This window comes from Sinocyclocheilus anshuiensis, unplaced genomic scaffold (assembly GCF_001515605.1).
Source record: "Sinocyclocheilus anshuiensis isolate Anshui unplaced genomic scaffold, SAMN03320099.WGS_v1.1 scaffold2671, whole genome shotgun sequence".
Classification (NCBI taxonomy): domain Eukaryota; kingdom Metazoa; phylum Chordata; class Actinopteri; order Cypriniformes; family Cyprinidae; genus Sinocyclocheilus; species Sinocyclocheilus anshuiensis.
In genome coordinates, this window is record NW_015538067.1 from 50,804 (window position 1) to 64,510 (window position 13,707).

The 13,707-nt window shown below is 37.8% G+C and overlaps 1 protein-coding gene across 1 annotated transcript in view; it reads right to left on the reverse strand.

Moving 5' to 3' along the window:
- Window positions 1–3,717: 3,717 nt before the first annotated feature.
- Window positions 3,718–13,707, reverse strand: part of LOC107683605 (exostosin-2) — a 20,985-nt gene continuing 10,995 nt past the window's right edge. The window contains exons 4-9 of the mRNA XM_016479675.1: window positions 12,993–13,182; window positions 10,698–10,864; window positions 8,896–9,039; window positions 8,543–8,671; window positions 5,005–5,087; window positions 3,718–4,202 (exon numbers count right to left, since the gene is read on the reverse strand). Coding sequence (XP_016335161.1) covers window positions 4,064–4,202; window positions 5,005–5,087; window positions 8,543–8,671; window positions 8,896–9,039; window positions 10,698–10,864; window positions 12,993–13,182 — 852 coding nt within the window. The 3' untranslated portion in view covers window positions 3,718–4,063. The remainder of the gene's footprint in view (window positions 4,203–5,004; window positions 5,088–8,542; window positions 8,672–8,895; window positions 9,040–10,697; window positions 10,865–12,992; window positions 13,183–13,707) is intronic.

Genomic DNA, 13,707 nt, shown 5'->3' on the forward strand with positions numbered 1-13,707 from the left:
AATGAGAACCACATTTCCTTTCCTTCATTCTACTGTGCAGCTTATCTAGATCCCTGGAGATACTTATATATACACACACACAACTTTTTTATTATCATACCAGAGCAGTGACTTACCTGGTTTGGGGGGGTGGGGGGGGGAGGGTGCGGGGTCACAACATGGAATAGAGTTGTGTATTGAGTTCTGTTTTAGAATGACAGAAAACTAGGCTTCCATTACTTAAGGTTTTTAAACAAAAACTCAAATATACTATGCATTGGATTCAATATCATGTTATAATCATCTGGTTAAAGAACCCCATTGTCAAAAGTTAATTAGAGATCACCTGCTAACTGCTGCTCAGTCTCGTGACTCATGGCCTAGATATGATATGTAAAGTGTAGAGGCATTCTTAAGTTTGAGTCATGCTTCACTGCATCTCATCACTTTACCTACCAAGTTAGTGATAATGTATTATGACTAAAACCAGCACTGAATCCATCCACCAGAGCAGCAGTTCAACCACCAATCCTCATTGAGAGCCATAAGGAGTTCTGCCAGTGCAGAATTTTAAGTCCTGACACTCTCACTTTGGCCTTTTAGAGGTTGCTGAGAGGGTGAAGTGACTATAGTGTTCCAGTGTTTCTGGGAAAGGACAATCCACACAGCTGTGTGCGGAGTAAATGCAAAACAAACATGCCTCGCACATGCTTCCCCTTCAGCTGTCATGGCTCTTCTTTCAAAGCCCCATGCTGAACAGGGTCCGGCCCACTACCCCAGCCAAAGCATTAGCCCTCAGCGACTCTGAGTCAATGCACACCCGTGCTCTCAGGCAATCTTTTTAATTAACACCGAGACATCTGCAGAGAGGGATTCTGTGACAGAACAGAGCAGCATGGGCTCCGTGTTAGCCTATCTGGAACCGGGAGGGGCGTCGATGAAGCTCAGGTCAACACTATCATTAGTTTGTGTAGTATCAGCACATATATACACTTCCATAACATTAAATGAGCTAATCTGCACATAACAGAACACAGCTCATCACATTTGCTTTTGATACTCTTGTATTTCATTCAAAGGTAAATCAGCATAACTAAACATGTAAAACGGTCATCAAGACGGTTCAGATTGTACAATACCCAAAGGAAATGTTAATTGCCAGACGGTACCTTGCAGATGCCTAGGAGTTACAGAGATTCTTAAGTCTCTCAAAACTTATACTACTGAAGTAGGCATATCCAAGTACTAGAATAATATAATGCTTTGTTTTGTGTGTGGCCGCATGTACGTTTTTCTTTGGATTCCTTTCTTGCATAAAATACCCTTGGAGCCTTTCTTTTGTAAAAAATATCCTAATTAGAAATATATTATTTTATGTGTGACTGAGGGTTCTTGCTTTTGTTGTATTGTGGGTCAGGGGATAAAATGCGATACATTTGGGTTTTTGGTATGTAAATGAACTTAAAATAGTTGTGATGGCTTAAAGCTAAATGTATGGCTTTTGAATCACTTTTAATAATTATTTACTTTCAAGCTTGTTCATGTTCTATATATATTGTGTGATTTACAACCGTAAGTTATTGCACTTACATTTTTTTTAATTGTTTGAATTGCTTTGAGAACATCTGATTCGAGTGGAATAGCACTATAAAATGTGTACTCAATCAACTATCAAGTTCTTTGAGAACATAATGGTAAAGTACAGAGGGCTGGTAAACCGTTTATTGTCCGTATTGTTTCAAATCTGAAAAACAAGCTAAAACAAGTTGTACATTTTGTTTAAACTTGGATCAAAACCTCCTTAAAAATGTTTTTTAGCAAGACATTTTCCGGGACATTTGACATACTGTTCTCAGAGCCGGATGTAACAGCCATTAAAGACATACTGAGACATGAAGATCCTGTTGGCTAGAGACTGTGCTTTTAACGAGGCTTTCCTTTAATGGGTTAAAAAAAGCATACATTTTTAAAGTTATCCATTACAGGTGCTGGGTATTCTACTATGGATGTTTAATTTAATTTGACATTTTCTGTGTGCTCATTTTTGTTTGTTTCTCTAAATCCAGATGAATAAAAACTTAAAAAAAGAACTAATCAAACTAAATATCCCTGTGCAATATATTAGTAATTGTATTCATAAATTGCAGTCCATGAATGCAGCTTTTGATTAATAAATACAGAAAAGCAGCACGAAATAAAGTGGGGAAAAAAAAAAAACTTTAACTGCTGATATTGTACAGAGTTGATTATGAAATGCATGTTAATAACAGGTGACAAATGCCTTCATAATGCAGAAAAGGATAGCTCAGATAGGCCTGAATGCTTGACTTTGATGATTAGCTCAGAGATAAATGCTTCCTCTCATACACATTTTTCTAAAGTAGACAAATTTTGCATAAAACACTTCACAAGCTGCAGACAATCTAGCTCTCTGTGTGTAATTGGTAATTCAGTGACATTTCCAATACAAACATGTTGCTGAAATTTCCTTACCAGATTTTCACTTTCTTCATGCAGGAAGAGTCAGAACAGGAATAGATTTCTCTTCACAAGTTCACTCCCCATGGAGATGAAATGAATTTATCTCAAGACGTGCAGGCTTCTGAATCGAAATCACTCAAAGCGCTCAGACATCTGCTTCTGGGCCCAGACAACAGAGGCAGTTGGGGAAAAAAGACAACAATTCATTCAAAATCTACACCAAGTCAACATACCATCAAATTAGGGATGAGCATGGGAACCTGAATACTCGGAAGCGATAGAAATGAAAAAACAATAACGAACATTAAACTTCAGAATATTTCATACCAATCAAATTCCAGCAACTATGCAAAATTGTTCCAAAATTGGGCCTCATTAATTCCGTGATTTGTTTAAGGTCACAAAAGGATGACAACTTGTGTCAGCAAAGTGGAGCGCAACTTGTTGAAACCAAATGAAAGATCTTATAACAGTTTTTAAAATGTTACTATTTTGACTTGACAACACGGTCTTAAAAATGACATGCTCGCATTGTGAAATGCTATAAAAACAGCAAGATGCAATTATGCAAGTCAAAAATGCATGTATACAGAAGCCTCCATTAAAAAAAAAAAGAAAGAAAAGAAAGTACTTTAACAGTCAAAATGACCAAAATGCACATCTCTAAATGAAGCATTTCTTTCCACACTCTGTTTATTACATATAATACATCTTAATGTCAAAAACAAACAAACAACAAAACAATTAAAAGAAATAGAGACATCAAAAAGAAATGTGACTAGAATACATTATGAGTATGAATGAGTTCTTTGCAATTTCATGGCATATAACCATATTGTAATCAGCTGTACAGTATATAACCCTTCAAATATTGTCTTTTAATATCTAGTAATACCCAAAATACACTTTAATTAGACAGACATAAGAGCTGAACTAAACGGGGAACATTTATATAAAACACTTTTTTTCCAGCAACATTCAAAAAGTCAGCAACTGAAGATAAAATGAAATGTCAAACTGATATAACTCAAACTGTAATATTAAAATCACTAACAGTGACTGTGTAAAACAATATCTCATGTACAAACTAATGGCCCCAACCCAACATCTGAGATAGTCAGTTCAAGTTATGCTACAATTCGTTCAGCGTGATTTTTTAATAAATCTGCAAAAATGTCAACGATTCTGTGTTTTTCAATATAACAAAGAGTGAAAAATTTAAGGGGGTCTGAATACTTTCCGTACCCACTGTATATATATATATATATCCTCCACTGTTTACCAGTGGGCTGTGAATCATCTCTATGTGTTCACTTTCCTCACACAGATATAGTGTCAGCCACAAGGAAGGTTTAAGACTGAGCCAAACTCTGACCTGTCCTCACAGAAATCACCAACTGACTCGATGTGTCGTCCTGTTTCAGCAACCGTCCTCAAGAGTGAAAACATGATAAGTTATACAGTGCATCATTTCCCATTAAAAAACTAATGGAATGGCACTCCTCAAAAGTCATTAGGTCAGATACAGAATGGGAAAGAGAAATCCTGGAGTGCCCATAGACTGTCTGAGAGATAAAAGTGGTGGGAAAGAGTTGTAGTCGTGTCACAGACTACCAATGTTGGGGAAACTTTTAAGTTTCTCTGGGAAGTCGTCTTTATAGAGTACAGGATCGGCACGGTGCTCGACAACCTTCAGAGGCATGGTGCCAAACACAGAGGCGAACTTGTTTATGCACTCAGATCTGGAAAGGAAAAAGAAAGAGGCTAAAAGAGTGGAGGAAAAAGGGAAACATGGATAATACTGATACCAATGCTGGAAAATCTGTCTTCCAGAAATGGATGTTGAGGAAAAAAAAAACATTCATGGTAGAAACTAACCAGTGTTTTGTAGAGTCATCTGAATCATGAGGTACATGCACAACGTTAAACAGGGATCGGACGTTTTCAAAATGCCTGGCATTCCCAGGACCCCACACTTATGACAGGAAATGTATCGAGAGAGAAGCATAACCAGAGGCAGAAACCCCTTCATCAATCTAAACAAGTGTGACCCCTGGAAGGGTTCAGCAGTCAACGGAGTCCCTGATTGGCTGCTACCACTCCGTATTCACTTCAAGGTCAAACACTCTCTCGCAGGCTGCTTCGACTGCTTTAATTCCTCAAACACAGCTTGGAAGTATGAAACCAATCATCAAGACTGATTATGCTTCAGCGGATGAGGAAACGGTTGTGATTTTCAAGGAAAATCAATTCAAGCCTTTCTGATGCATGCTTCGCTGGTTCATACTTGAATTGAAACACAGAATGAATCAATGATTTGTGGTGAACCTCTGACAGAGAGGAAAGTCACAGTTCTTTGAGAAGGAACGTTTTTCGTAAGGTCCAGTGAATTTGAATGTTTTGATCTGAAAGCACAGGAACGTATCTCCTGTACTGTGCTACAATGAGCCAATTGTTGGTTAAACCCAAAATGTGTTTCAGATGCCAAGAATGCTGCCAGAGCCCCCTCTGCCCATCTAAAGGGAATCCCTGTTTATACTGTACCTTTCCACCATGTGTGTCTGGTCCAGCGACAACCCGTCAATCGCTGTGCACTCCGGGCACTTGAATTTCTTCCGAGGAGTAACCTAGAGAAAGAGAGAAAAACAAATGTGACGTATTTGATCGTTCACTCAGAAGACACAATGAGCTTTTTTGTTTCAATCTCAAACTAAATCTCAGTTTTCAGTTAGTTTTAGTGAAGTTGTTGTATTCTTTTGTAGTTTTTGTGTCCATCTTACAAAAAAAAGTCCCTCAAAGTTTGTCCTAATAAATACTCATGAGTCAGTCTGGTATGCCCTACAACAATGTTTCTCAACTATAGTCCTGGTGACCCACCTACCATAATGTTTTAGATGTCTCACTAATTAAAACACCTGATTCAACTCATAAGCTTCTAAGAGTTTTGAATATGGTGACATCTAAAACATTCTGGGAGTTGGGTCCCAAAGGAGGACTGGAGTTGAGAAACTGTACTATAAGTTACCTTATATGCATTTTTGGGATTTTTTTTTTCTTTCTCCCCCCTCTTTTTTGCAATTTTACTAGAAATAACATGAATAATCAATAATAATAATAATGAAAGTATATTGAAATATACATGAGAAGAAACTTTTCAGTAACTTGTACTGTACTTGCCCAATCAACCACAGAAAGACATCAAATAAACATTTCAGGAAAGCTGTTTAGCTAGAAAAAAAAACAAAAATTATTATTTTTTTAAATGGTATTTGTATTCAGCTAAAACTGCAAATATACTGTTAAATATATAGACTCTATAACAGATGTATTATATTTTTATTTGTTACTGATGTCTTAAGTTTTTTGTTTTTTTTTGTTTTTAATAAATGAAAGTCAAAAATGCCTGAAAATTGTTTGGAATATTTACAGAAGCAAATCTTTAGGACTTTTATATCATTAGAGAGATCATTAGAAAGCAGACTTTTGTGTTTAATTCAGTACATAAAACTCAAGTTTCTTACCTGTTCTTACCTCAAAAAGGTCACAAAAAACAAAACAAAATTGTCTGACCTACATGTGTCTGTAGCTCCCAATTTAAAGTTGAGAAATCATGACACACTCCTCATATTAAAAAACAACAAAATCTGACAGCATTGATAAGATTGTTTAATAATGAGCTGGGGCTGTAATGATGGGCCTCTGTGAACTGTGTGTGTGTGTGTGTGTTTGGGAGCTGAGTGGAAGGAGATGACTTGATGACAGGTCATATAAGTCAGATGTAATGAGAGAGCCGTCCGTGCCCGTGGCCTAGCTAAACGACCGTATTTGCCACGCTCATTAGATGAATTATGTACGACCCCTCTGCCCCATCCCACCTTCAACAACACACACACACTTGACTGACACTCTCCACAGTGGGAGCGCGGGATTGGGGCACTAGGAGGTGTGGGTGATGTGGGGATGTGGAGGAGAGAGGGGAGAAGGTTCACAGCGTAACTGACTACAGAATGAATGTGCCCCAGTGAGCTTAGAAAAACAGAGAGCGCAGGAGAGAGGCAGACAGTGACATCCAGATAACAGAGGTTAAGGCCAGGACTTTACAGGCCGAACAGCACCTGGACAGAGTCACTGTAGACTACAAACTGTAGAGGCTGGAGGAGAAAGGTGAAAGCTGATCAGAGACAGAGCTCCAGGGAACACTGTCAGAATGCCCGCATTCTTTTAGGGAACGCCCACATTGATTTTTAAAGGGGACATAACACACACAGTTTCTGCCAATCTCATGTTAATCTTGAGTACCTATAGAGTAGTATTGCATCCTTCATATCTCCGAAGAGTCTTTAGTTTTATCAGATTTATAAAAGACAGATACAGCTTCATGATTCCCTCCGAAAACACTCGAGCTCCTGGAGACGTGCCGTGGGCGGAGCTAAAGAGTCAAGAGCACACAAAGCTTTTGTATATAGATTGTCTGCAATCTGTGACATCGACATAAATAAAACAGGAACAAAAACACACTTGCACAACTCCATTGTTGCCCCGGAAAAACAAAGTGCATCCACTGTTCCCTTAACGCTGGGTTCTTTGGGAAGCTGAACAAGGTTATCTTTCCCTCACAACCAAAAACAAATTTCTTTGATGACATTTTGTTTTAGACCACAAAATCAACAAAGTAAAATGTAGGGCTGCACGATAAATCGCATGCGATATTTAATGCGCATCTTGTCAGTAAAGCCAGTTCTGTAATCAGCGGTAAATCTCCATCACAAGCGTGCTTTCACATGGAGCAGCATTTACTACACAGACCCGTTGTTCACTGACAAGCTGCGCAAAACCACGTTCATATATGATCATGGTTTTGCGCAGTTTGTCAGTGAACAACGGCTCCGTGTAGTAAATGCTGTAAATCATGTAGTAAATAGTAAATCATGAAAGCACGCACGTGATGGAGATTTACCGCTGATTACAGAGCCGGCTTTACTGACAAGATGCGCATTAAATATCGCATGCGATTTATCGTGCAGCCCTAGTAAAATGCTTCTCGAGCAAGTACTGTGCAGCGCTGCCGACGACTTCTGTAACCCCAATGAAGCACATTGATGGGCACGCTCTTGCTCTAGCTCTATTTGCTGTGTGCGTGCGCTCTTCCGGGAGAATTGCCCATACAAGGAATTCCACCCTTTATGATGTCATACAGGGCCATACTCGGAAAAAACTTTCCGAAACTTATACGAACCCTAAAGGAGTTCGTATAAGTAATAAGTAAAAAGTAATACATTTCACAAGAGTTTTAAGCTTGCAGTCTTAAATAAATATGATGGGATTTGGTTTCCTCAGTGTAAAAACAGAACTCCACTACAGTTCAAAAGTCTGGGGTCAGTAATATTTGTTTTTGAAAGAAATCAATACTTTTATTTAGCAAGGACACATTAAATTGATAAAAAATGAAAATACAAGACATTGATAATGTTACAACAAAAGAGTTCTATTTCAAATGAATGCTGTTGAACTTGCTATTTATCAAAGAATCCAGAAAAAAATGTATCACGGTTTCCACAAAAATATTAAGCAGCTCAACTGTTTGCCACATTGATAATAATAGGAAATGTTTCTTAAACACTAAATCAGCATATTAGAATGATTTCTGAAGGATTATGTGACACTGAGTTTTAAAATATATTAAAATAGAAAATAGTTGTTGTAAATTGTAATAATATTTCATTTTATTACTGTTTTTACTGTATTTTTTCATCAAATAAATGCAGCCTTGATAAGCTTGAGAGACTTCTTACAAAAAAAATACAAAAAATTAAATCTTACCAACCCCAAACTTTTGAATGGTAGTATATGTAGGAAAAACCATCAATACCATGAAGATTTTGGCTTTTGATATTCGTTTCCATTAGTGATTTGGGTGGACTAAAGAAGGAGCTTTGTGTACTACTCATATTTAAAAAAAGCAAGAAAAATCTAGTTTTCCATGATATGGCCCATTTGATTCCCTCCAAAGCAGTTGCAGAACCAAAACAAATAGGCACTATCAGAACACAATCGACCATATCGTACTCTGAGGTTATGTTACCTTTATTGGGGCTTTGCCAGTGATGTTGGCCACAAGGAAATTCATGGCAATATCCTCACAGTTCATATGAGCATCCACCCAGTTCTTAATGTCTCCGGGCATTTTATACGTGTAGAGATAGTTGAAGTACTGAAAAAGAAAAAGAAACGGTCAAAACATTTTTTGACAATGTAAGAAACATAATGAACCATTTTGATGAAACGAATGACCTTAATTGAGGGTTTTGAATTACAAATGACGATAACCTCTCTTGATCTCTAAGGGACACCATAAAGGGAGGACGGGGACATTGACAAGATTTTGGCACAACCCTGGACGGAAGTGACAGAGTCTATGATGGATTTGTGCTTTACCTTATGATAGAATGCAGCTCCAGTCAAGACCATTGACACTTCATTGGTCCACTCAGATTCATATTTCCACTTGCCCATTTCGTGGTCCCACAAGTGGAGCCGTCCAGGATATCCAACCAGCCTATCTGGAAACTCACGCCACACCTACACACAGACACAAACAACACATCTGAGACATAATATAAACCATCACAAAATCTAAAACTATAAAGGATCAGTCAACTATTCAACAATTAGAGCCGTTTTAGATAATGTTGGCTTCAAAGGATGGTAAACCTTGAATATCAAGGGTTAAATCAATGAAGTTTAGGTCTAACGGTTTGTTAATCGCCAAAATGACAGGCAGGCCTACATGATATGATGTAGAAATTCTTGAATGTCATTCCCCTGTGGCAAAAGCAGCTAGTGTTTTAGCCAGGCAGCCATGTCTAAAGCTGTCTTCCATTTCATACAATTATCCATAAATTATGCTTCATTCTCTCAATAGTGTATAAATGCCTGCAGGTGAGTTGAAGGCAAGCCTGTAGCCATGGACAGCATTGCTTTTCCTGTCATCCTTCATAAAAAGAAAACCTAAATGATAAAAATAGAGACTTCAACCATAAGGAATGCTTTGAGATGCCGAGCACAGATTTAGGCAACAGAGGATGGTTCAAAAATCCTGCACTGCATGTAAACTCAACTTTAAGTAGGAGTGACCCAAAGAGGTACTGGGATCACAGTTCCGCTCTATCATCATTGTGCATGTGGAGAAGACAATTAATCCCTAGTTGCTCCAGATACAACCCCTGGAAATACTGTGAATTTAGGCAACTACTTCAATCGAATCTATTTAAATATTAAAAAAAAGGTGGTCATCCAGTGCAATAATCTGTAAATCACATGCGGACTAAGAATGCTAACATTTCTTTCAGTCTACCCAATTTCAAGGTATTTTCAGACCTGTAGTTTGTCTGTTTTGTTCCCAAACAAACCAAATTAAGTAAGAAAAAGCACCAGGTTCCAAAGAAAACTTTAAATGCTTGAAAAGCAAGCTCCAAGTATATAGGGAAAAATTGATTGATTTCTCCCTGAATCCAATAATGGCTGAATTTGAAATCACGAACTACTTTTACTGAATTATAATTAGTGCATCCAAAATAAAAGTACACTACATTTCAAATGTTTGGGGTCAGTTAATTTTTTCTCTTATGCTCACCAAGGCTTCATTTATATCAACAAAAATACAGTAAAAACAGTAGTATTGCAAAATAACATTACAATTTATAATAACTATTTTAATATATTTTACAATGTAATTAATTTTCATGATTTCAAAGCTGAATTTTCAGCAGGCATTACTCTCACTCAGATCTTCAGTGTCACTTGATCCTTCAGAAATCATTCTAGTATTGCTCATTTGAAGTTCAAGAAACATTTATTCTCAATGTTGAAACGGTTGTGCTGCTTAATATTTTGTGGAAACCATGCTACTTTTTTTCATGATTCCTTGATGAATAGAAACCTCAAAAGAATGGCATTTATTTGAAGTGACTTTACTGTCACTTTTTAACAATTTAATGCATCCCTGTTGAATAACAACAACAATAATAATAATAATAATTTCTTTCAAATTCTTGGCCCTAAACTTTAGAAAAAAGCGTATGTGTTATGCAAGAGGACTGGTTTGCGGCTTGATGCGGCTTCAAGACCCAATACTGATTTACATCAAGCTACCCGTATATACTAAACCTCCTTTGTTGTAGTACATATTTTTTGTAGTAAGTAGTAGTACACAAATAGAGATTCAGTGCTTTTACTACCTCATATCCAAACTGCAGCTCATCTGAGGTCAACATGATGATGTCATCATCAATGGCCAGGACAGCTTCTGTTTCGATCTCATCAAATGGGAAGAAGCGATTGCTGAGCTTGTTTTCTTTGGTGCGGACCACTTTAAGAGGTACTGTGACTTTGGGCCAAAGCGACTCTGTTACAGAGAGAAAGGAAACAGTGAGCTAATAATAATACACTGTCAGTTTCAGAGAAGATGAAAAACTATGAGAGATGGCAGCAACTGTGGAAAAGAGAGCGTGGGTGGATAAATCTAAACACATCACTGAGTAAAAGCACATATGAATCTGACCACACTTACATTCTTCTCAGGGCAGAAGAGACAACGCTCTTTATTTTCAGTTGTGTAAGAGCTTGGGAGGAGTTCAGAGCACGCAGAAGACAGATGGCACACACAGTCACCTAATAAAACTGACGAGAGAAAGTCTACTGGAACTCAAACACAGAGACCCTAAGGACTGGGGGAGTCAGCGATTATACCGCTACCTCAAAGTCGGGGTATAGACCCTGGAAATCTTAGGAGATCTGGAATGAGCTCATCTCCGTTAGGTCAATGCAATTCAGCCTATAGCATACTTTCACAAAATCACACAACAAACTATGAAAGGGAAAAAAAAAGAAAAGAAAAATATTTCCTAACCTCTGGAAAACCTCCCTGGCCTCAGACAAAGGCTGAAACAAGGGCCAGATCTTCACATGCAAGTAAACTGATACTGTCACCACATCCAAGCAAAAAAACACAAACAAGATGGACTACAAAGACAAGTAACATTTTAACAACTAAAACTAACTGGCAAAATCCAGAGCAGCACAATGCACAAACTTAGACATTAACACATCATAAATCTGCACCATAAGAACAAGCAGGAATCTCGACTGCGTCAAATAACTTGTGCGAAAGCTTTTTAATGGCCTGTAATCACTTCTTGCCCTGTACTGATTCTTCACATGAGCTGTACTTTATGTACGAACATTTTAAAAGAGCTTTAGCAAATTATATACCCTGTGACTAAGGGTGTGCGATATTGACAAAAAATTATATCTCGATATTTTCTGGGATTTTATCGATAACGATAATTAGACGATATTTTGCTGAGTGTGTGACACCACCATATTAAAGCTCTCCTCCCCTCCAAGTATTAAGCCCATTGAGAAATTCCCTAAATGCAGTCCTATTGTCAGAAGTCGCCAGCACCTCATTAAAATGACAAACAGTCAAGACTTGGGCAGCTAAAGCTGTTTGAAATAAACAAACATAATCAGCAATGGAAATGGTGTGGAGGAAATCCATCCTCATCAGGGCCTGAGCCCCTGGTTGACCCGTGAACAGACCTTATTAATTCTAATGGGTCACAAAAGCTTGAGCCCGGCTTCACCGACGCCTCTAATCAAAGGCAACAGCGAATCATTAGTCTACTTCAAAGTATTTCCCTTCATAATGGCATTACTCAAATCTATGGAGAGGATATATTTAATTCCCAATTCCTTTTTTCCCAGGGACTTCATAAACAGACGAATACCTAATCGCCTTGTATCATTAGAGGCAGAGCCACAATAAATAACTACTAATATCAGCTTATTTTGACAGGTCTAATGGGCCATAAATTTGACCACAGCCGTAGGAAAGGGAGACCGTTATGGAAACTATCCTTTTGGTTTGACAACAAGGTTTAAGGGTGGACATCTGGTTAAAACAGTCCATATATCACAATGAATTAAAATACACTTCATTCGTCTAGTCAGGCGTAATAGGACCCATAGATATCAACAGCTCATAGTCAGTCAATGAGAAAAGCAACATTTCTGCCGTCTCCTTACGTGCATCTACATGCCAGGAGCAGTACTACCAAACACTTCGTATCTGAAGATAAACCAGAGAGGTTTGGCCACAGCCCAAGGCACATCATGCTTTCAATTCTCCAACCTCAAGAGGAACACGATTTGGCTATTCACTGGCTTATCATTCATATGTTCCATATGAGGGGTTTCATGTCTTTTGTGAAAGCCGCACAACTGCATTTCATACGAGTGTCACATTTTCATTCTATAATAACTGAAGCTGTCAGAACAACAGTGTAGATTTAGTCACAATCTCTTTTCAAATTCAACAACTTGCTTAACAAATAAAATCCATTTGGACAAGCTAAATATGTTTTATTATCCTGAACGAGTATGGCAAAAACCAAGAAAACACCAAAATACAGCATTTAAAATTACATATGGTACAGCTATATAATGCAACCCTACAACAATGCGACACTAACCTTCAGGGGGGCTCTTGTTCTGGTTGTTCCACACCACCAGTAGTTTGGCCAAGCTGGGCACCTTGGAGATCTCAGTGATGACCCTAAAAAGACTTTCGATTCGATCATAGGTCAAGACGACAGCCGTGAACCCAGGTGAACGTGGCGGTATGAGAGGAAGGAAAAGTGGACTGTTCACACTTGACCATTTCTGTTGAGATAAAAAACAATCAATTTAAATGAATCAGTGGGAAACTCAATGCAGTGTACCTGTTTTATTATCTTTACTACAAATCCAAGTACTTCCCATGACTTATTTAATGACTTGAAGAGCAGTAAGATAATCAGCAACCTCGGCCAAAACATGGCTTTATTTGGAAACATGCATGGACTATAAAATTGAAAGATTACTGAGAATGCTAATAACCAGCAGTGGTGGGTAGGTGATTAAAAGTGGCACGGAATGTTGAGCACACAACCAACAAAGTTTAGAGCAGAGTTAAGAAACAGCTGGAGCAGCATGACCTTTCATTGCGCCAAACATTCACCTAAACCTTCTCCTTCAGACCAAAAAATAAATAAATAAAATAATAATAATAATAACAATAAGATACATACATACATACATACAATAGTAGCAACAACAACAACAACCACCACACAGACTAATCTATATATATATATATATATATATATATATATATATACACACACACACACACCCGGACAAAAGTTT